Source organism: Cydia amplana, chromosome 7, assembly GCF_948474715.1.
Source record: "Cydia amplana chromosome 7, ilCydAmpl1.1, whole genome shotgun sequence".
Taxonomy (NCBI): domain Eukaryota; kingdom Metazoa; phylum Arthropoda; class Insecta; order Lepidoptera; family Tortricidae; genus Cydia; species Cydia amplana.
Window position 1 is genome coordinate 3,558,615 of NC_086075.1, and position 24,814 is coordinate 3,583,428.

Here is a 24,814-nt window from a genome sequence, read left to right on the forward strand (position 1 = left end):
AGTGACACATAGCATGACAGGTGATAAAAATACGACCATGATAGCTGGTCTGATTTAGTTTCCAGTGGGTAGTAAAAATTAAAAGAGAATTTTTATAGTAATGCAACCGATTATGCAAACGAGTGTCGTGTAATTAGTTCTGTTAATTTCAGTAGTTTGTCACTTAGGTAATTGTACCTATGACCTAGGTACAATTACCTAAGCCACAGAACAGTGACAGTGACAGTGGGCCAAGAAAGTGGTCTACCAGTTTTGACAAAAGTTTCTGCGAGATCTAACGATCGCTAAGGTTGACTTTTCTGACGGAGTTTAAAGTAAATCGACCTTGTTGTCTCATGACGTTCAAACGAACCTCAACCGTAGGGTGGTAGACCACATTTTTAGCCGACTGTACAATACCTAGGTCATGACTAATGATGTAGATAGAATGGTAAGAGACGATTTCAAATTGTTTTATTTTTATTGTTATGCCGATAATAATAAAACAGTTGGAACACTTTATTATAATATATATAGGTACCTACTCTTCATTCTTATGCGCTTTAATTAATTAATACAAATAATCAAATAACAATATTACGTAAGTACATAGAACTTAAATTTTTAATTTATTTCGATAACTTTAAAAATAATAATTTGAATCGTCCACCACGTCACGTCGACGTAAATAAAAGTAAAAGTATCGATAAAAAGTTGTCAGTATAACTTGTAAACACATCTCTATATTTGTCAAAATTCGCACAAAAATCTATGATAACCGGTAAAATTAAATAGTTGGTTACCGGCTAAGCTATCCGGACAAAACAAAAGGTCATGTCAAAATAGTCGTTTTACAGCAAAGCCGGGCGATAGACGATCATGAGCACTGTGCGTGGATAACTTAAAATAGATTTGCCGTATTTTTAACGTGACGTGTGACGTCTTATCAGGGCAAACGAACTTGGTAGTTTCAGGTTTAGACATTACAGTTTTTTTCTTTGCCCAAATTTCTTATAGTGACAAAAAACAGTGTAATGTTTAAAACGTTGTTCGACTCTTTGATAACTCAAGCCAGCTGTCAAGAGGTGGGTAAGTTTTTGAATACATTTCGTAGATTATTTTAAGTGAAGATCAATGATGTTAGTAAATACCGCAGTTAAGTATCGTAGGCGTGAGGTGTTTGCTGTGATTTTTTGCGCTAATACGACATCCTTGCCCTTGGGACGTCCGCCCTTGAACTAATATCTTCGCACAGCCGTGTTGTGCGGCATTATGTTTCTATGTTACACCTAACTACTTACTGCATTAGACTTGACAATCTAATGATAATGAATGTATGCAATCTACTGATATCTAGAATACGAACAACACTATTAGATAATAATATTGAACATAACCTTAACACTCTTAACAGGAACCGTGACCTTAAATATTTAAATTTAGAACATACATTTCCCTGTTTTTTAAATCAATTTGTTACTCACCAGTGCTAGAGATGTCAATGAATACTCGTTTATTTTTTAGTTTGTGCTAAATTGGTATAAAAATCAAACTTAAACTTATGTTTGTATCTCTGAGAGTGCACCAACATACAGCTGTGTTTGACTTGTGTATTATTGCTTCTATACACAAGATAACAATACTTATCAGTTACGTCAACCCAATAATTATCAGTTCAGTTCAATTTGATTCTTCACAACAAAATGACTTCACGTCGGGTAACTGTTCATCATTTATTTTTTGTGCAATTTTAAGTTACATAAGGTTTCAAAAGTTTTTGAACATAGAGTTCTATTTTCAAATTCTTTCAAACTTTTAATTTATTTGTTTAGTGACTGTGTTTAAGTGAAAGAAGTGTATTGGAAAATGGTTTTAAAACCTTACCGAATGAGTTCAAAATGTGTTGTGCTATAGATTATTAATTAAAAGTTTTATTCCATTGCCAATGATAAGTAATCTTAATGTTTACTGCAGAGTTTGGTGTAACGCCTTCTTAATTAATTTGTTATTGCTAGAAATTAAAACAATAGATCAATTTATCGGTCAACTACTTGTGTGTATCAATAATTGTCTGTTTTTTGTCTTTCAATTGTTTCATTTTAATAATGTTCTTATTGATGGAACTTGTTATATAACCTCAAACATAATATGAAAATTCTTCATGCGTAGGATGTGTGTATGATAAGATATGGAGTTATGCCATAATTATTACAATTCTTACCATAACATTTGACATTAAGTCATGGAAAAAGACAAGGTTGACTGATAAGGCTCCAATAACATGGTTACAGTGTTGTCATGTGATAATAAAATTGGCTATGGAGATTGGGTGATGACATAAAACAAGAAGTTTTTTAGATAATATGAATGATCTAGTTCTAAACTTCTAACAACTATTGCCTGCAGTAGTTAGCTAAAGTATTTAGTATTTTGAAAGCTATGGGTGCTATGGGTTAGTTTTTAAATCAGCTGTTGTAGATATGTGACGTTTTCAACAAAAAGGTACAAAAAAAGTGGGACAATGTGGATTGTTGGTTGTTGATAAGGTTGATTCCAAATAGAAGCTGTATGGAAATACCGCCTTATTGACAACCGACAATAAGTATACTTTTGGTTGAGAACCTACAACACTATTTAGCCGCTTGGATGTCACACAGGTCCTTCTAGACTTCATCAATCTATCCGTATATACTTAGGCTTCCCAACCAGACGTCTCCCAGTTGGTAGCTCCAGAAATACTTAATGGTATGTTTTATGCATTTTTCAATATTTCCAGGGGGCTGGTTACCTAAAAAGGGCCGACACAGACCGCCTTCATGAGATATTTCTGAAGTTCGCCACAGTAGAGAAGAATGGAGAACACTTCATCACCAGTGAAGATTTTGTCAGGAAGTTCCTTGGGTTGTTTGACGAAAGTAAGTTGAATTTTTTGTTTTTTTTTTTGTTATAGTGTCCCACTGCTGGGCAAAGGCGTCTCCCCTTGATCTCCATTAATGGTTATTCATGTTAAATTCCAATTATTTTATTTGATGAGATTCTTGTTTTTGAAACCTTTGTGACACCTCACACTCAACTTGCTCAACATTCTAGAACATGAGGTAGATTAGTTACCTACCTACTTAAGGGACAAGATTTTCAATTTTTTTTTGCTCAAGTAGTTTACATAAGTACCTATTAATGTAGGTCCCATGTGGATTAAACAGGTGCATACATATATTAATGGTTGATTGTGAGCAGTTCCAATGTATTTTTTTGTAAAAAAGTCTCCACTGAAAGAATTGCGTTTTGTCGTGACGGGTATTTTAAACTTTCTCAAACTTTTCCAGATGACTTCAATAAAGATTCAGTTGAACTCATCGCCGGAATCGTGGACATGGACAAGAACGGGCTCATATCGTTCCCGGAATTCCAGGCCTTCGAGGGGCTCCTCTGCGTGCCCGACGCGCTGTATAAGACCGCCTTCCAGCTCTTCGATACTAACGGCAACGGACTTGTCGCTTTTGGTGAGTTTTCTGTAATTATAGAGACATTTATGTCCTTAAAAACAACAACAGAATGGAACAGATGGAACTCTCCAGATGTTCCAGGTGCTGAATATAACCCTCCCAGATTGTCGACACCAACGGTAACATACTTGGTAAGATCTAGACTCTGTCATTTTTGAGATATTTGTAAGGAGTTCCAGGCCTTCGAGGGGCGTCTCTGCGTGCCCGACGCGCTGTACAAGACCGCCTTCCAGCTGTTCGACACTAACGGCAACGGACTTGTCGCTTTTGGTGAGTTTTCTGTCATTTTATAGACATTTATGTACTTATAAACAACCACAGATGGATCGAACAGATGGAACTGCTGTTCTAGGTGCTAAAAATCCCCTTCCAGATTTTCGATACCAATGGCAACAGACTTGGTATGATCTCTGTCATTTTTGACATATTAGTGAGGAGTTCCAGGCCTTAGAGGGCTGCTCTGCGTGCCCGACTCGTTGTATAAGACCGCCTTCAACAACGAACTAGTGCCTTTTGGTGAGATTTTACATATAGTTCCAAGTTATCCAGGAGCTAAAAACTGCCTTCCGGCTGTATGAAACCAATGACAATGTATTTCTGCCTGTTAGTGAGACAACTGTTATTTTGGAGACATTAGTAAGGAGTTCCATATTTTCGAGCGGCTGTTCCGCTTGCCCGACGTGCTGAGTATAAAGACCGCTTTCCAGCTGTTTGATACCCATCATCACCTTCCTCGCGTTGTCCCGGTATTTTGCCACGGCTCATGGGAGCCTAGGGTCCGCTTGGCAACTAATCCCAAGAATTGGCTTAGGCACTAGTGTTTATGAAAGCGACTGCTATCTGACCTTCCAACCCAGAGGGCCTTATTGGGATTAGTCCAGTTTCCTCACGATGTTTTTCTTCACCGAAAAGTGACTGGTAAATGTCAAATGATATTTCGTACACGTACAGTTCCGAAAAACTCATTGGTATACGAGCCGGGGTTTGCACCCGCGATCTCCGGATTGCAAGTCGCACGGTCTTACCACTAGGCTACTAACGGCAACAATATATAATGTTACCTATAATAATATACCTAATGTTATCTTTATCAACATATCCTCGCTTCCTAAGCCGTTTTGATTGCGGTAGTTATTGTAAACAAATTTCACGCAGTCACGAATTTACAATTTAGTTTAAATTACATAGACAATGTGATGCGGAAGTATTCGTATGTTTATATGACTTTTTGTAACTGAACAGCTGTATAATGGGGTTGATCTGTACCTATTTTAAACCAATGTATCTATGGGCATTGTTCATTGAAGTATGATTATGTAACTCATGACGTAGGTATACAAGGATTCTACTAAAACGTATTGATGATATGATAAACTAACGGGACTTACATCCATCGACAATGACTTAAAATAGGTAATTGAAGAATTTTCACACTAGCGTCTCCCGGGCGTTGGCGTCTAAATCATTTAAATTAAATCATTTATTCATTTGCAAGAATGTAGTACACAAAACAAGTTCTTACAATATAAAAATGTCCAATACATTCTACTTAACAAAGCATGCAAAGAAGGTTTGCTTAAACTAAACTTAACTAAATTACAAATATTTTGAAGTAAGGAGATACAAATATGTCAATTATCAAAATCATGTCTAGTCAAATCTATAGCTGCTGCTCTACGCAATGTTGGCGCAACTGCGCTCCGACGCCATTTTCCATAGCGCTGACTAGACGCCGACGCTCGGAAGACGCTAGTGTAGGGTGGCCCTTAGTCACATTCACGTCAGTCACGGCCTCGCACATTTAACCTACCATCTTATGGCGTTATTCATAAACGGCTGCTAACTAAATCAGTTGATGATCGTCGTTTGTCCCCATCTGTCGTTATGCCATAGAGAAGGACAAACGACGATCACCAGCTGATTAACTCAGCAGACGTTTATGAATAACGCCGTTACTTATTATTAAATTTTCAGACGAGTTCGCGGAGGTCATGCAAAAGACGGTCCTGAACAAGAAGCTACCCTTCAACATGGAAAGCACCTTCGTCCGTCTCTACTTCGGCAAGGACAAGAAACGGCTGGTCACCTACCCCGAGTTCAGCCAGTTCCTCCACGACTTCCACGAGGAGTACGGAGTGGAGGCTTTCAAGAAGTGCGACAAGGATGGAAGCGGGTTCATCAGTGCGGGGGACTTTAAGGATATCATGCTGTCTGTTAAGAGTCATTTGCTGACAAAGGAGATCAAAAATAAAGTTATTAATGTAAGTAGCCTCTTTATTACTTAATAGGGAGTGTTACTGCAATGTTCTGCCGCCAGAGGACAGCACTAGACACTGTAAACCATAGAGTAACTTATGTAAACAGTTTTTGACAAGTTCAAGGCGGTTTGTTTACTGTTTGCGCTAGTAGCGCCCCCTACGCAGAGTTTTGAGAAATATTCCCTATAGTTAGAGCACATACTTCGGCCAAAGACAAGTAACGCCGTCACGTACCCCGAGTTCAGCCAGTTCCTTCACGACTTCCGTCCAACTTATTTCTTCCATCCTTCGCCAGCACCACATCTCAAATGCTTGTAGATATTCTTATAATTCATAATTCATAATTCGTTTATTGTCTGTAGAACATGGGTATATACAATGATGGAACATTAAAATATAGAATCACCATGGTCTTGCCATTAGGCGTACAAACAGTCAAACTTATAACTATAACTACTTATTACTACTTAATACATAAGTCATGCAGAATACAACTTCGTCTCTTATTTAGCGTCCATGTCTCACATGCATATAGTGCGATGGACCATATATAGTCTGTCAAGCAGGATATCTCAGTAGCAATGGAAAGCAAACTAAAGTGTGGTATCCCTAGGAAATTAACAAAAAGCAGCAATGTACATCGAACAACGATGAAATGTGAACAAAACAGTTCCACAGATATAGTATTATATGCAACCGTTGTTTAAGAGGGGTCAAAAAAGGCGAGTCGCGTGGGTAACAATTTGAGGCGAAGCCGAAAATTGTTAATAAAGACGCCACGAGTATTTTTTGACTCAGTTAAACAACGTTGCATACAATACTTTTTCTACGACCAAGCACTAACTTTGAGATAAAATTGTAAATTTAACAAATATTTTTAATTCAAGAAGTAACAAAAATGGAGGGTACTGGCGGGAAAAGAATGAATGAATGAATGAAATAAAAACATGTCTATGGTTCACTTATTTGTCAGAGATGACATTTAAAATAAGGTTGGCAACACTGTATTTCATTCAATATTTTTTAAGTGGTCATTACACGAAGTATCGTAAAATCGCCAAAAAGATACTGCGTGTATGCACAAATTCTTTTTTGGGGAATAGACTAGAGACTTGTCTTGACAACTATAAAGTAGGGTTTTAAAGGTGTGTGCACGACCCTTTAAATGACAAATAAAAGTACGGGAGTAGAAAAAGATATAAACGACACGTGATTTTCGAACAATTCAAACGTAGCGTTGCTCCCGCGATTTTTCTAATTTGCCGCCATTTTCTACTGACTAGATTTGCTTGTATTTTTTCAAAAATCTCTTCCTTATGTTTAAGGATATACGTGAAAAATTCCATATACATGACAATAATTATAAACTATGAAACTAATTTTCAAGTTTTGAATGGTCCTCGACTTTTTAAGACACATTTCTTGAGAAATTTGGACAAGAAGTGCAGCCTAATGATTACCTACGAAGACGCGGTTCGATTCCTGTCCTGGGCAATAAGGCCTTGTTTACTGTTTCTTTCGTATATGACATTTAGTCATTCGTTCATTTTTTATAAATCTTTTTTTTTTTCAGGCGACTGGCTTCCCGCAAGGCTCAAGAAAAATCAGCTTCCCCTACTACATGGCATTCACCTCTCTGCTAAATAATATGGAACTTATCAAGCGCGTGTATCTAAATGCTACCAACGGCCATCGCTCACAAGAGGTATGTGTCTATCTGTCGGTCTGTAATCAAATCTTGCAAGTTAAATTTGATCCACTTCCCGGTTTCCGATTGAGCTGAAATTTTGCATGCATGTATAAATCGGATGGCAATGCAATATTATTATGACATAGAGCTGATCTGATGATGGAGACAGGAGGTGGCCATAGGAACTCTGATGAAACAACGCAACCTAATTGTGTTAGGGGTTTTTAGAATTGTCTCGATGAGTATTAGTTGTCTGTCGTAAGAAAAGTACAGTCAGCGATAAAATCTTGTACCAAAAATGATTTTTTTGCCAAAAACTAATTTTTTTCACAGGTGACCAAGGAAGAGTTCCTACACTCCGCTCAGATGATGAGTCAGATCACGCCGCTAGAGGTCGACATATTATTCTTTTTGTGTGACACCATCAACAATACCAATGGGTTAGTTTTTTTTTTTTTTTATGTCAGCAAACGAGCAGACGAGCCGCCTGATGGGAAGCGGTCATCGTCGCCCATGGACATAAGCAACATCACAGGAGCCACTTAAGCGTTGCCGACCCTTGAGAACCCTAAAATAAAATAGTTAAATATACAGAGTGCTTCCTGTAACAGGAGCAATAAATTAAACTGGAGGCTGTACTCCTCAAACTGACCAACATTTGTTCAGCAACTTTTGAAAATAACTCATGTTTTGATTTTTATTACACTTTAAAGTTTATTCTAAGACGCAATGTATTGCAAATTTTGTTATGTTTAAAGCGTGACAAGCAACGTCAAACACACTGATGTCAGCGTACATTGAAGGCAATATTTATTTTGTATGAAAAAGAGGAAGTCTAAAGGATTCATAATTTTCAAAAGTTGCTGAACAAATGTTGGTCAGTTTGAGGAGTACAGCCTTTAGTTTAATTTATTGCTCCTGTTACAGGAAGCACCCTGTAGATGGTCAAGCAAATCTTGTCAGTAGAAAAGGGCGCGAAATTCAAATTTTCTATGGGACGATATCCATTCGCGCCTACATTTTTCAAATTTGCCGCCTTTTTCTACTGACAAGATCTGTTTGACCAGCTTTATATTATATAGTTTGCTAACTCTGCATTGCAACAAAGTAATTTAAATGAAAATTTCTGTAAAAAAATGACGTTTATGACTCGGCCTCACTTTGTTCTAATCAATTTGGTGCAAAGCTAGCTTAGACGGATAATATCCCGAAGTCCGCGAGCTCACAGCTTATTATAGTTCCGCCATTTTTAGAAACTTTCCCAAAAATTAAACAAAACTAACCAAGATTTTACTTTTCCAGCCGAATCGTGTACAACGATCTAAACTTGATAACCCCCGAGCAATACTTCAAACAAGTGACCCGACGAGTCGCCGAAATAAAAGCCGTGTCCGTAAGTATCTCTCTCTCACACATCAAGCTATCCTCCTCTAACGCAGCAACGGACCAATGTATGTGTAGTAGAATATAGGCCTTAGGGATCATCCAAAAATCATGTGGCACTATGGGGTTGGGTTAAAGTTATTACGTGTAATTTTTTGTTCATCATGGCACAAATCAAAAATTAAAGTTTATTTTACTAATAAAAACCGGCCAAGTGTGAGTCGGACTCGCGCATGAAGGGTTCCGTACCATTACGCAAAAAACGGTAAAAAATTACGTTTGTTGTATGGGAGCCCCAGTTAAATATTTATTATATTTTGTTTTTAGTATTTGTTGTTATAGCGGCAACAGAAATACATCGCCTGTGAAAATTTCAACTGTCTAGCCATCACGGTTCATGAGTTACAGTCCGGTGACAGACACACGGACAGACGGACACCGGAGTCTTAGTAATAGGGTCCCGTTTTTACCCTTTGGGTACGGAACCCTAAAATCACCAAGTGGCTCAATTGAACAAACTATGCTACTATAATAATGTCCACTGGCTGACAGAAATAACATCAAAAAAGTTGATCCAACCCAAATATTACCAAGTTGGATCTAAATAAAGGCAAAATTTGATAACGAACTCAAACATTCCAAAAAAGAGTACCGGCAACGCACTTGCAACTTCTCTGGTATTCCAGGTGTCCATGGGCAACGGTAATAACTCACTAACGATTCGTCTGCTCGTTTGCCTGATGGCTTCTATAGAGAAAAAACATGATTTCTGAATGAGACCTTATGTGTATAGTTATAAGGTTGGGATTTGGGAACGTCACTAACTCTAGCTGTTTTTTAATCGCGTACAAAGGAGGAGGTAACTATGATGAGACCTAGATATATAGATCTTGTGGACAGAATGCTGGTAAGTCAGGTCATTGAAGTTACGATCTTTCTTTTGGGTACTTTCGGGTAGTTTTACAGAACTGTCCGAAAGCCCGCTGTCCTATTCATAGTAATAATTACTTGAGTGAAGAAATAGATTTATAGTGTCAGTTCTGTAGAACTACAGGTTTACTCCTTAACTGAGACGGTTTGTGGGAAAGTTAACCCTTTGACCGCCAAAGACGTCAAATGACGCGCGTGCTTACATCCCAATATCAACCTTCGTGCATTCCGATAAGGTCGACAATGACGCGCCGCACACAGTAGACGTAGCGTTAAAAAGGCGTGGGTTAGTGTGAGGCCTGAGTGGACGCTCGAGTTTGGCGTGCAGCGTGCATGTTAAACAAATGCAAGCGTATAGGAGCGGCCTTAGTGCACGCTGCTCTAGACATGGGCGAAATGTGTCAGTAGAGTGAAAATATTGATATATATCTTTTTATCATTGGGATATGTATCACTCTTTTATATCTTTATATCCGTGTGTAACAGTCGTCCCGCTGGCAACATCGGCACTTGCTGACTTTGAGTCATGAGAGAGAGAGAGTAGTTAATTATAATGACGCGTCCGAATCCGTCCGAACGACCGCTGTCGCTCGTTCGTGTTACTTCGGTCGATGCGCGACCGAGACTTCGCTTATCGCTTTCATAAATCGTCGCCGAGGGAGTGAGACGTACGGATATACTGATTAGAGATGCAACGGATAGTTGTTTGGCCGGATACCGGATACCGGATATCCGGCCTGGACACCGGCCGAATATCCGGTATCCGGCCGCCGGATATTCGGCCGGCAAAACTATACCTATATTTTGAGGTTTGCAGGTGCGCGTCGTGCAGGTTTCGACCTGTTTCGTAGTGAACGTTCGCGCGGACACATTTCTAGGATCGTATCGAGTTTTATCATGTCATTACATAGTACGAGGGGCGTTCAAAATATTCTCGGTATTGATATCTTACGACCTCTTCTAAAATTTCTTTCGTTACTGGCCGCTAAGGTTTATTCATTGACATTAAAAAAAAGTATAATTCGAACCGAGATGGTCTTTTGTTTTTCTGCAATTGCTGAACAAACATGAACATCATGTGCGAATTGACAATGTTAACTAAATTAGAACATCGATGCGTGATAAAATTCTTGACAAAACAGGGTAAAAATCAAAAAACCATAAAAGAGGAAATGGATTGTGTTTACCGTGAGTCTGCTCCTTCTTTATCTACCATTCAAAAGTGGTCAAGCGAGTTTAAACGCGGAAGGGAGAGTATTGAAGATGACCCTAGACCTGGCCGGCCTGTAGTAGCTACTTCACAAGAAAATATTGATAAAGTGGAAAAACTTATATTGGAAGATGGTCGAGTGAAGGTAAAATCTATAGCACAAGTAACCAATCTCTCTATTGGTACCGTACATGATATTATACATGACCATCTTAATATGTCAAAAGTAAGTGCAAGATGGGTTCCGCGAATGCTGACTCGGCTTCAAAAAGACATGCGTGTAGCTTGTTGTTCCGATTTTATTGACCTGTGCGGTGAAAATCCTGATGAGGTGCTGCAAAGAATAGTTACTGGAGATGAAACCTGGGTTCATCATTATGACCCAGAGAGTAAACAAGAGTCCATGCAGTGGCACATTAAGGGTTCAGCTCATCCCAAGAAGTTCAAGGTCATCCCTTCAGCTGGCAAGGTCATGGCCACGATATTTTGGGATTGTGAAGGAGTATTACTAATCGATTATAAAGAAAAAGGTGTAAATATCACAGGACAGTACTACGCTAACATTCTACGTCAATTAAAGGATGTAATTAAAGAAAAGAGGCGAGGAAAGTTAACCAAAGGTATTCTGCTTCTGCATGACAACGCCCCCGTCCATACTGCTCATATTGCCAAGGCAGCTATTGTTGAATGTGAGTTTAAAACTGTTACTCACCCACCGTATAGTCCGGACTTAGCCCTCAGCGACTTCTTTTTGCTCCCCAATCTTAAAAAGGATCTGCGTGGAAATAAATTTTCTGACGATGAAGCATTGAAGGCGGCAGTGGAGGAGCATTTTTACACGAAAGATAAAAAATATTTTTACGAGGGATTAAAAAAAATAATTGATCGATCTTTTAAGTGTATGAACATAGGGGGGGAGTATATTGAAAAATAAAAATATCAAACTTTTCGTACTTGTTTGTTTTCATTCTCATACCGAGAATATTTTGAATACCCCTCGTATGTTCGTTTATAGTTACAAGAGCGCGCGCGTATTTTTGTGTGAACAAATAAGTGTATTGTGTGACATTGGTTACGTATTCATTTCTATCTACTGTGTCGTTAGCATTATGACCGTGACTGTTTTTTAGATTCCATTTTTTACCCCAAAATGTGTTAATTTTACTATCCGGTATCCGGCCGGATACTAGGTCACTATCCGGGATCCGGCCGGATACTAAAATAACGGCCGGATAGGCCGGATACCGGATAGTAACCGGATATCCGGTGCATCTCTAATACTGATACATTCGGATTCGTAAAGACAAGAAGAGTGATTCATGAAACGAGAAAGATATATATCTTTTTATCTATCACTCCGGAGTTACCCATGTCTACGCTGCTCACATCACTTGTGAGCCCGACGCCACGCTGCACGCCCCGCCGAACGCTCCGCTCCGAGCGTCCACTCAGGCCTTACACTAATATCAACCTTCGTGCATTCCGATAAGGTTCACGATGGCGCGCCGCACACGGTAGACGTGGCGTTCAAAAGGCGTGGGTTAAAGAAAATAGATTTTATCGAGAGTTACTGTCATGGTAAATCATAGTCAAACTGTTAGTAAGTCAAATGGCGTACTAACAGTTTTAATCTTCTGTCAAAAGATGGCGGTAAATTTACTGCGACTACATAATTTACCATGACAGTAACTCTATAAAATCTATTCTCTTTGGTTAAAGTAAAGAGTGGTGAAGTTTCGCTATAACGAACCGTCGAAGTTAATTGGTGGGAACATTATTTCTCTTTCTATCTGAGGTTTATCTAAAGGGAAATTTGGACTGTGTTCTTTATCTTTACGACATTAAATACTAAATTAGGTAAATCAGTTTTCGCATTGTCTTAAGCTAATTAATACACTACATGACCTACATATAATAAACAAATGTTCAAATTTCCCCTTTCATTATTTGAATTGTGCATGCTTTACCTTCAACTAAAATCTCACTTTTCCTTCCTTTCAATTTAACATGATTTACCTTCAACTAAAATCTCACTTTTCCTTGCTTTCAATTTAACATGATTTACCTTCAACTAAAATCTCACTTTTCCTTCCTTTTAATTTAACTATATCTTAATTAAGTACATTTTAAGCTAAAAAAAATTGAGTAATTAAGCGCGTTCGAATCCGGCCTTCACCAATTGGGCTTCGTCACTTTTTCTTTATTTTTTCTTTTATATTGACATCTATTTCAGTATACGTATATGTACATGTATGTACATTAAGCTAGTTTAAGATTTTTTGTAAGCTTGATTGTACAGTCGCCATCAGATATATCGGAACGGCCAAGGTGCTCATAAATATCTGAGCACGCCTCTATTGTCAAGGCTTGACAATAGAGGCGTGCTCAGATATTTATGCTTGAGAGTGCTTGTTCAGATATTGCGAACACCTTTGCAAATGTTAAAACATGTTACAACATAACACAACCATTATTATTTTTACCCATAAAGGGAGGCGTGTTGAATTCAGAGCGAAGCAAAGGTTTCCAGAATATAAGCCTGAGAGTAGCGAGAGGTTCTAGCGAATCTTGAGCTTTGTGAGGAATTCAAGTGCTTTCCTGAGACAAACAATAATGCTACCGTTTAATACACTCTGCTCTTCATTTCCCATATACGAAACAATATAAGAAGTGCAAGACGAGTATGCTTGTGACAAAAAAAAACATTGTCAAACACACATTTTTACCTATAAATAAGACGATTCCCTAAAACCAGAACACCTTGTATTCCACCTGTACAATTTCTTTGTACAATTTCATTGCGTCTCACTCTCTCATTAAGCAAAATGTGAGACGCAGTAATCATTGAACAAATAAATTGGATATGGTTCCCCATATACCGTCGCCATACCATCCTTACATGAATGCTTGTGACATAAAAGTATTGTTAACACATTCAGTGCCGAAAACCCGACTATCGGGTATTTTATGATTACGTACCCAGGCCGGACGACCCGATAGACGGGATCGTGGTACTACAGCTTTATATGAAGAAATGTTTGTGGCCTGGCGCGGATGTCTTGTTTGGCTGGGTGACAATGAATGTGTTAAACACTAATTTTTACTTATCAATAAGACATTAGTTCCTCAAAGACATTTCACATATGCCGCCATATTTTATTTATTATTATTATTATTTATAAAGCAGGCAGGCAGTTGAAATAACTGATAATGCCTGTATCCAGAGTCATCAACAGAGTTTTCCGTGCTGAGTATTTTGAAGTATTTGTTTCTAGTACTCATATGTGGGAGTCGGGTTTATGTTCGTGTCTGCTTGTTACAGAGTCCTGCAGACAGAAGCTTCTTCATACAAGTGTTGGAACAGACGTACCGTTTCACGCTGGGTTCTATCGCCGGTGGTAAGTGGAAAAACTTTACCTAAATTTGAAATAACTTGATAATGATACTTCAAGCTTTTAAAACGGAGCAATCTTTTTAAGGACTGTATATACCATTAACGTAATTTGCTGAATAAAATATATTTCACATCAAACGGGGCTTCTATGTGGTTATTATTATACTTCACGTCAAAAAATAGGGAGCTACTGTTTCCTACAATTTCCACACGCACTATTAAATGTTGTATGATATACTACTCGTAATGCGAAGTGAAAGAGAAACCCAGATAACTTGAATGAATGAATGATTTATTTGCTTAAACATGGTACATTAAGTTGACATTATCAGTTGCTTGGCTTTAGTTCAAATCTTACACGCTAATCAGAAAGGGACGTGGCGTAAACACGGTTCTCAATTGAAAACTCTTAATTATATACCTATTACCGACTGTATTATGTCCTATACTGATTATTAAAAAAAAAATCACACAAGCTCACACGCAAGCACTCTTAAGAATAGTACTATTAGTTATTCTGTGCTTAAGACTCATTTAAATCCTCACTTTTGCTTTTACACAAGATTGACGAAACATAAAAGTACAAATATTAGTTCAATATATAAAACTGGTTAATAAACCCAACCCTTGTACAAAAATCAATATTATTACCTAAACAAATGAAATTGGTGAACAAACTAACTGTCAGATATATACTATCTGTGAGTTTTGTATCTGTGGCAAGACAGACAACTCTCGCGCTATGATTCCATACAATCATGGCTGTGCTAATTATACTTGATAAATCTTTAATAGTGAATACAATTGTCTTTAATATCAGTGATTGTTTTAATTAACAATAATAACATAACATGGCAAAACATAGAAGACTATGTAACACTAACCCTCTGTTTCCAGCCGTGGGCGCATCAGCCGTATACCCCATCGACTTAGTAAAAACCCGTATGCAGAACCAACGTACAGGCTCCTTCATCGGCGAAGTGGCCTACCGCAACTCCTTTGACTGCTTCAAGAAGGTCATTCGGCATGAGGGCTTATTCGGCCTTTATAGAGGTCTCGTGCCCCAACTAATCGGTGTGGCGCCTGAGAAGGCCATTAAGCTGACGGTGAGTGTTCTTAGATAATGTATTTCAAGGTCATTCGGCATGACGGCATATACTGCCTTTATAGAGGTCTCGTGCCCCAACTAATCGGTGTGGCGCCTGAGAAGGCCATTAAGCTGACGGTGAGTGTTCTTAGATAATGTATTTCAAGGTCATTCGGCATGACGGCATATACTGCCTTTATAGAGGTCTCGTGCCCCAACTAATCGGTGTGGCGCCTGAGAAGGCCAATAAGCTGACGGTGAGTGTTATTAGATAATGTATTTCAAGGTCATTCGGCATGAGGGCTTATTCGGCCTTTATAGAGGACGCGTGCCCCAACTAATCAGTGTAGCGCCTGAGAAGGCCATTAAGCTGACGGTGAGTGTTCTTAGACAATGTACTTCAAGAAGGTCATTCGGCATGACGGCATATACGGCCTTTATAGAGGTCTCGTGCCCCAACTAATCGGTGTGGCGCCTGAGAAGGCCATTAAGCTGACGGTGAGTGTTCTTAGATAATGTATTTCAAGGTCATTCGGCATGAGGGTATATTCGGCCTTTATAGAGGTCTCGTGCCCCAACTAATCGGTGTGGCGCCTGAGAAGGCCATTAAGCTGACGGTGAGTGTTATTAGATAATGTACTTCAAGAAGGTCATTCGGCATGAGGGTATATTCGGCCTTTATAGAGGACGCGTGCCCCAACTAATCAGTGTAGCGCCTGAGAAGGCCATTAAGCTGACGGTGAGTGTTCTTAGATAATGTATTTCAAGGTCATTCGGCATGAGGGCTTATTCGGCCTTTATAGAGGTCTCGTGCCCCAACTAATTGGTGTGGCGCCTGAGAAGGCCATTAAGCTGACGGTGAGTGTTATTAGATAATGTATTTCAAGGTCATTCGGCATGAGGGCTTATTCGGCCTTTATAGAGGTCTCGTGCCCCAACTAATCGGTGTGGCGCCTGAGAAGGCCATCAAGCTGACGGTGAGTGTTATTAGATAATGTACTTCAAGAAGGTCATTCGGCATGAGGGCATATACGGCCTTTGTAGAGGACGCGTGCCCCAATTAATCGGTGTGGCGCCTGTGAAGGCCATTAAGCTGACGGTGAGTGTTATTAGACAATGTACTTCAAGAAGGTCATTCGGCATGAGGGCATATACGGCCTTTATAGAGGACGCGTGCCCCAACTAATCAGTGTAGCGCCTGAGAAGGCCAATAAGCTGACGGTGAGTGTTATTAGACAATGTACTTCAAGAAGGTCATTCGGCATGACGGCATATACTGCCTTTATAGAGGACGCGTGCCCCAACTTATCGGTGTGGCGCCTATGAAGGCCATTAAGCTGACGGTGAGTGTTCTTAGATAATGTACTTCAAGAAGGTCATTCGGCATGACGGCATATACTGCCTTTATAGAGGTCTCGTGCCCCAACTAATCGGTGTGGCGCCTGAGAAGTCCATTAAGCTGACGGTGAGTGTTATTAGATAATGTACTTCAAGAAGGTCATTCGGAATGAGGGCATATTCGGCCTTTATAGAGGACTCGTGCCCCAACTAATCGGTGTGGCGCCTGAGAAGGCCATCAAGCTGACGGTGAGTGTTATTAGATAATGTACTTCAAGAAGGTCATTCGGCATGAGGGTATATTCGGCCTTTATAGAGGACGCGTGCCCCAACTGGCGCCTGAGAAGGCCATCAAGCTGACGGTGTGTTCTTAGATAATTGCCTTTATTAAAAAAAATGAAGTACCTATCGCTCCCAGACGTATCTGATTTGCTTGATAAAAATGTGTTTACCTAGGAAAGTGTTATTCTGTCTTTTAGAATAGAATACGATAGTGGGTTAAATACCACATTTATTTTAGTCGTCCAAATTATTCTAGAGCTTATATTGTCCGAAATGTAATTATCTACATAAATGTTGTATGTTTCAGGTAAACGACTTGGTTCGTGATAAGCTAATGGACAAGAATGGAAATCTTAGCCTTTACGCTGAAATCTTTGCTGGTGCTTGCGTAAGTATAAAAGTCGGGAAATGCTCGACACAGACCCGCGAGGGGTGGTGCACAAATCACGCGAGGTGTTTTCGGCTACTTTTTGCTCCCCCCCTTCCGTGATATTTGGGTGAGGTTCTTGGCTATCTAGCTATTTTGAAGTGCGGAGTGAAGATTTATGTTTAACGAAACCGCAATAAAGTATCTACTCATGTGGTAGGTATTTTTTCTTATAGTTTGTAGCTTTCTAATAGAGCCCGAAGGCTAATCCTATTGTCTATTGTTAAGTAAAACCGCTCGTGCCACGTGCCACAACCACCTGCATAAAAAATCGGTACTTCGGTTACAGAGTGCCGGCGAGTCGAACGCTACAGAACCAGTCTAAAATGTGTCATCGAGATGCGTAACAAAGGCGCGTTATCGGAGAGCGCACCTACACTGGTTTTTTGAGCGTTGGACTAGCCCGCGCTCAGGTGCCAAATAGAATAATTAGGACCCTTTTTTGCAGGTAAGTAGCACGTGCGGTTTTACTGAACAATAGACAATAGGATAAGCGTTCGGGGTCTACTAGAAAGCTACAAACTATAGTTTCGTTCACTGTAGAAAAATACACGCGAGGTCTCCTTATACCTCCTCCCCCAACGTGATCTATCGTGATTTATTCGTGACCCCCCTATCGAACCTCGCGTGATTTGTGCACAAGCCCCGAGTAAAGTTCGTCTGAGACAGGGTTTTTTTTATTTTCCCTTTATTTCATTAGTGCTGCTGAATGTAAAATAAATAATTTTTCTCTTCCAGGCTGGCGGTTCCCAAGTAATATTCACAAATCCCCTCGAGATCGTGAAGATCCGTCTTCAAGTGGCCGGTGAGATTGCGGGCGCACAAAAAGTCCGGGCCTGGGCCGTGGTCAAAGAGCTGGGGCTATTTGGCCTATATAAAGGCGCTAGGGCTTGTCTGCTTAGAGATATGCCGTTCAGTGCGATATACTTCCCCGCTTATGCTCATGTTAAGGTATGTATTTCTTTATTCATTCGCATTTTATAAACTTGTTTATAAATGTACCTAAAGGTACGTTATAGATTAGATAGGAAGTCCGGGGCAGGGCCTTGGTGAGGGAAATGGGTCTATTTGGTCTATATAAAGACGCCACGGCTTGTCTGCTTAGAGATATGCCCTTCAGTGCGATAGACTTCCCGCTTACATGGGTATGTCAAGGTATGTTTTCATAATTTGTTTTTGTTTTACAATAGAGTTATTTCTTAGTTTACTTTTTATGCCATGCCGTTATTTTAGGGTTTGTATTGTCATTATTTTGATTAACTTTTGAAGACGATGAAGACGTGACAAAAGGATATGACGACATTTTTGAATCCATAAGTGAGAAGTTTGAAATACTTTAATAATGACTAATTTATTGAACAATCTTTAAAATTTCGAGATGTGTCTGCTATACGCCTGATACTGATATGAGGCAGTTTACGGAATGATAGTTGAGCTATACCTTATTCGGTATTAGTATTGTGGACAGTGTTACCCACATAATCTGGCGGCATCTTTAATCTGTCAGCTCCCACGGCTCATATATGAGCCAGAACGCTTATGGTGACGTCATATCGTGGGATTCGACAGGTTAATACGATGAATAATATTTTCTAGGCGAAATTCGCTGATGAGAACGGCTACAACCACCCCCTCACCCTCCTCGCGGCCGGCGCCATCGCCGGCGTACCCGCCGCCTCGCTCGTCACGCCCGCTGACGTCATCAAGACGAGGCTGCAAGTAGTGGCCAGGACGGGACAGACCACCTACACTGGAGTGTTGGATGCCACAAGGAAGATATATGCTGAGGAAGGATTCAGGGCTTTCTGGAAGGGATCTGTTGGTGAGTAGTCTAGTGATAAAGTGATCTCTAAAGCGGAGCTCGTCACGCCCGCTGACGTCATCAAGACGAGGCTGCAAGTAGTGGCCAGGACGGGACAGACCACCTACACTGGAGTGTTGGATGCCACAAGGAAGATATATGCTGAGGAAGGATTCAGGGCTTTCTGGAAGGGATCTGTTGGTGAGTAGTCTAGTGATAAAGTGATCTCTAAAGCGGAGCTCGTCACGCCCGCTGACGTCATCAAGACGAGGCTGCAAGTAGTGGCCAGGACGGGACAGACCACCTACACTGGAGTGTTGGATGCCACAAGGAAGATATATGCTGAGGAAGGATTCAGGGCTTTCTGGAAGGGATCTGTCGGTGAGTAAGACATGCGTCATCTATAGCGGAGCTCGTCACCCCCGCTGACGTCATCAAGACGAGGCTGCAAGTAGTGGCCAGGACGGGACAGACTACTTACACTGGAGTGTTGGATGCCACAAGGAAGATATATGCTGAGGAAGGATTCAGGGCTTTCTGGAAGGGATCTGTCGGTGAGTAGTCTAGTGATAAAGTGATCTCTAAAGCGGAGCTCGTCACGCCCGCTGACGTCATCAAGACGAGGCTGCAAGTAGTGGCCAGGACGGGACAGACCACCTACACTGGAGTGTTGGATGCCACAAGGAAGATATATGCTGAGGAAGGATTCAGGGCTTTCTGGAAGGGATCTGTCGGTGAGTAAGACATGCGTCATCTATAGCGGAGCTCGTCACCCCCGCTGACGTCATCAAGACGAGGCTGCAAGTAGTGGCCAGGACGGGACAGACTACTTACACTGGAGTGTTGGATGCCACAAGGAAGATATATGCTGAGGAAGGATTCAGGGCTTTCTGGAAGGGATCTGTCGGTGAGTAGTCTAGTGATAAAGTGATCTCTAAAGCGGAGCTCGTCACGCCCGCTGACGTCATCAAGACGAGGCTGCAAGTAGTGGCCAGGACGGGACAGACCACCTACACTGGAGTGTTGGATGCCACAAGGAAGATATATGCTGAGGAAGGATTCAGGGCTTTCTGGAAGGGATCTGTTGGTGAGTAGTCTAGTGATAAAGTGATCTCTAAAGCGGAGCTCGTCACGCCCGCTGACGTCATCAAGACGAGGCTGCAAGTAGTGGCCAGGACGGGACAGACCACCTACACTGGAGTGTTGGATGCCACAAGGAAGATATATGCTGAGGAAGGATTCAGGGCTTTCTGGAAGGGATCTGTTGGTGAGTAGTCTAGTGATAAAGTGATCTCTAAAGCGGAGCTCGTCACGCCCGCTGACGTCATCAAGACGAGGCTGCAAGTAGTGGCCAGGACGGGACAGACCACCTACACTGGAGTGTTGGATGCCACAAGGAAGATATATGCTGAGGAAGGATTCAGGGCTTTCTGGAAGGGATCTGTCGGTGAGTAAGACATGCGTCATCTATAGCGGAGCTCGTCACCCCCGCTGACGTCATCAAGACGAGGCTGCAAGTAGTGGCCAGGACGGGACAGACTACTTACACTGGAGTGTTGGATGCTACAAGGAAGATATATGCTGAGGAAGGATTCAGGGCTTTCTGGAAGGGATCTGTCGGTGAGTAGTCTAGTGATAAAGTGATCTCTAAAGCGGAGCTCGTCACGCCCGCTGACGTCATCAAGACGAGGCTGCAAGTAGTGGCCAGGACGGGACAGACCACCTACACTGGAGTGTTGGATGCCACAAGGAAGATATATGCTGAGGAAGGATTCAGGGCTTTCTGGAAGGGATCTGTCGGTGAGTAAGACATGCGTCATCTATAGCGGAGCTCGTCACCCCCGCTGACGTCATCAAGACGAGGCTGCAAGTAGTGGCCAGGACGGGACAGACTACTTACACTGGAGTGTTGGATGCCACAAGGAAGATATATGCTGAGGAAGGATTCAGGGCTTTCTGGAAGGGATCTGTCGGTGAGTAGTCTAGTGATAAAGTGATCTCTAAAGCGGAGCTCGTCACGCCCGCTGACGTCATCAAGACGAGGCTGCAAGTAGTGGCCAGGACGGGACAGACCACCTACACTGGAGTGTTGGATGCCACAAGGAAGATATATGCTGAGGAAGGATTCAGGGCTTTCTGGAAGGGATCTGTCGGTGAGTAAGACATGCGTCATCTATAGCGGAGCTCGTCACCCCCGCTGACGTCATCAAGACGAGGCTGCAAGTAGTGGCCAGGACGGGACAGACTACTTACACTGGAGTGTTGGATGCCACAAGGAAGATATATGCTGAGGAAGGATTCAGGGCTTTCTGGAAGGGATCTGTCGGTGAGTAGTCTAGTGATAAAGTGATCTCTAAAGCGGAGCTCGTCACGCCCGCTGACGTCATCAAGACGAGGCTGCAAGTAGTGGCCAGGACGGGACAGACCACCTACACTGGAGTGTTGGATGCCACAAGGAAGATATATGCTGAGGAAGGATTCAGGGCTTTCTGGAAGGGATCTGTTGGTGAGTAGTCTAGTGATAAAGTGATCTCTAAAGCGGAGCTCGTCACGCCCGCTGACGTCATCAAGACGAGGCTGCAAGTAGTGGCCAGGACGGGACAGACCACCTACACTGGAGTGTTGGATGCCACAAGGAAGATATATGCTGAGGAAGGATTCAGGGCTTTCTGGAAGGGATCTGTTGGTGAGTAGTCTAGTGATAAAGTGATCTCTAAAGCGGAGCTCGTCACGCCCGCTGACGTCATCAAGACGAGGCTGCAAGTAGTGGCCAGGACGGGACAGACCACCTACACTGGAGTGTTGGATGCCACAAGGAAGATATATGCTGAGGAAGGATTCAGGGCTTTCTGGAAGGGATCTGTCGGTGAGTAAGACATGCGTCATCTATAGGGGAGGTCGTCACGCCCACTGACGTCCTCAAAACGAGGCTGCAAGTAGTGGCCAGGACGGGACAGACCACTTATACGGGAGTGTTGGATGCCACAAGGAAGATATATGCTGAGGAAGGATTCAGGGCTTTCTGGAAGGGATCTGTCGGTGAGTATGATATGCGCCATCTATAGGGGAGCTTGTCACGCCCGCTGACGTCATCAAGACGAGGCTGCAACTAGTGGCGAGGACGGGACAGACCACCTACACTGGAGTGTTGGATGCCACAAGGAAGATATATGCTGAGGAAGGATTCAGGGCTTTCTGGAAGGGATCTGTCGGTGAGTATGATATGCGCCATCTATAGTGGAGGTCGTCACGCCCGCTGACGTCATCAAGATGAGGCTGCAAGTAGTGGCCAGGACGGGACAGACCACCTACACTGGAGTGTTGGATGCCACAAGGAAGATATATGCTGAGGAAGGATTCAGGGCTTTCTGGAAGGGATCTGTCGGTGAGTAAGATATGCGCCATCTATAGGGGAAGTCGTCACGCCCGCTGACGTCAAGACGAGGCTGCAGGTCGTCGCCAGGACGGGACAGACCACTTATACTGGAGTGTTGGATGCCACAAGGAAGATATATGCTGTACGTCTTTTTTTTTTAATTTAGGGTTGGCCGGACACCACCGTTATGAATCGGTCGGGTCGCAACAAAGCATTATTCAATGTATTATATTTTCTTATTACTATTTATTAACCATATAATTGTAGCTTTATTTAAATCTCAAATAAAAATTCATTAAACGTCACAATTCGATACCTACCTCAGTCTAGGTGCCATCCAATCGTAATCGCTTAATAAACGTTAGTCATAATATGTCAAATAATGCAAATAGGAATGCAAATACTATATTTCAACTAAAACTTGTTTGCAGCCCGTGTGTTCCGGTCATCGCCACAGTTCGGTGTGACGCTCGTCACGTATGAAATCCTACAGCGTCTCTTCTACGTAGACTTTGGAGGATCGTGAGTAGCTTCACATTATTATAGTATTTTATGCAACCGTTGTTTAAGAGGGGTCAAAAAAGGCGAGTGGCGTGAGTAACAATTTGAGGCGAAGCCGAAAATTGTTAATAAAGACGCCACGAGTATTTTTTGACTCAGTTAAACAACGTTGCATACAATACTTTTTCTACGACCAAGCACTTACTTTGAAATGCAATGAAATAATAATAAAAATGGATGATGATGATTGTTTAATTTCCTAATATAATAGGTTGTTTGTTCAGTGCGTGGGATTCTTAAGGGGAACGAAAATTTTATTATTTTTGCGCTACGACGCACGGTTTAGGAGATACAGCCCTATAAATATTTATTTTTGTTTTTTTTTTTATTTTTTTAAATATTAATTAGGGGTTTCTTACAGAGGAATGAACATTTTATTATTTTTGTGCTACGACGCACGGTTTAGGAGATACAGCCCTATAAAGATGAAAACTGATGATGATGATTAACCAAAACATGGCTATGGTTCACTCATCTGTCAGAAATGACAATTAAAATTAGGTTGGCAACAATGTATTCCATACAATATTTTTTAAGTGGTGATTACACGAAGTATCGTAAAAGTGCCAAAAAGATACTGCGTGTATGCACAAATACTTTTTTGGGGAATAGACTAAAGACTTGTCTTGACAACTATAAGAGAGGGGTTTAAAGGTGTGTGCACGACCCTTTAAATGACAAATAAAAGTACGGGAGTAGAAAAAAGATTTTTCTATAGCCTCCTACCTACCTATAATAGTCAGGCGTGGCTCACTCCGCGATTTCGTCGCTTTGCTACAGGTAGCTAAAAGTACATCCGTTCCACACCAATTTTGGTGGCTAGCCATAAGCCGTGCGTGGCGCTGTCGCCACCTAGCGGCCATATCTGTGCTGATCGTAACAGACGCGTTTTGTTAGAGAGTGAGTCTTCTGTACCTAGTACTATTATTTATTCTGTGCCCTAGCCTAGACTAGTTATTTTATTTGTTTATTATTTTCCAGCCGACCAACGGGCTCCGAGCTAACCGTGTCCACGCCCATCGAAGAAACCGTTAAGAAGCCACACCACATCGGCGGGTACCAGGTCGCGATACCAGTCCTTACCGGTCTAGAGACCAAGTTCGGTATCTCGTTGCCGAGGTTCTCCTTCCAGAAAAATGCTCCCGCGCAGTAAGCTAGCTAATGTATAGATAGACAGAAAAATAGGTATGTTTTGTATACAGGGTGGCTATAGCTACTGGACAAAAGCTAAAATCACGCGTTACTTACTGCAATATGTTTAAAAAAAAATCGCACTAAAACGGCGTGCACTCAAAATAAATAGTGAAGATTGTGTTAGTTCAAATCAATAAATCTAGATTTTCTAACGATAAATAAGTGTATTATATCTTCGGATTTAGTTATAATTATACAGTCATGGACAAATTTAGAGGGGAGGGATTTATGCCTTTTTTCGTTTCACTAAATTTCTCCATGAGTATATAATACTGTTCAGATTGTAATAACAATATTATATATTACACAAACCAATAAATTCATATATTATACAAACCATTTCTAAACGTTTAATATGTGTCCAGAGGCAATACCATCCTGTATACAATCTATACAAA

The 24,814-nt window shown here is 41.3% G+C and overlaps 2 protein-coding genes across 2 annotated transcripts in view; one reads left to right on the forward strand and one right to left on the reverse strand.

Annotated features, from left to right (window-relative positions):
* LOC134649377 (oxamate amidohydrolase proenzyme-like) overlaps positions 1-1,646 on the reverse strand; it is a 36,741-nt gene extending 35,095 nt beyond the window's left edge. The window contains exon 1 of the mRNA XM_063504104.1: positions 1,464-1,646. The gene's annotated coding sequence lies outside the window, so the exon portion shown is untranslated. The remainder of the gene's footprint in view (positions 1-1,463) is intronic.
* LOC134649404 (calcium-binding mitochondrial carrier protein Aralar1) lies at positions 819-24,387 on the forward strand. Its single transcript, XM_063504154.1, has 14 exons — positions 819-1,064; positions 2,756-2,894; positions 3,306-3,482; positions 5,460-5,746; positions 7,317-7,448; positions 7,767-7,873; positions 8,736-8,826; positions 14,279-14,354; positions 15,248-15,456; positions 17,365-17,445; positions 18,223-18,435; positions 19,081-19,306; positions 23,093-23,183; positions 24,204-24,387. Exons 1-14 carry the CDS (start codon positions 1,014-1,016, stop codon positions 24,373-24,375), a joined length of 2,052 nt encoding a protein of 683 aa, XP_063360224.1. The 5' UTR covers positions 819-1,013; the 3' UTR covers positions 24,376-24,387.
* The last annotated feature ends 427 nt before the right edge of the window (positions 24,388-24,814 follow it).

Excerpts from the sequence above, each read along its gene's own strand:
- LOC134649404 (XM_063504154.1), top strand. The coding sequence starts at position 1,014 with ATGTTTAAAACGTTGTTCGACTCTTTGATAACTCAAGCCAGCTGTCAA. Across the intron at positions 8,827-14,278 it reads CCGAAATAAAAGCCGTGTCC|AGTCCTGCAGACAGAAGCTT; the intron begins GTAAGTATCTCT and ends TGCTTGTTACAG. Across the intron at positions 23,184-24,203 it reads TACGTAGACTTTGGAGGATC|CCGACCAACGGGCTCCGAGC; the intron begins GTGAGTAGCTTC and ends ATTATTTTCCAG.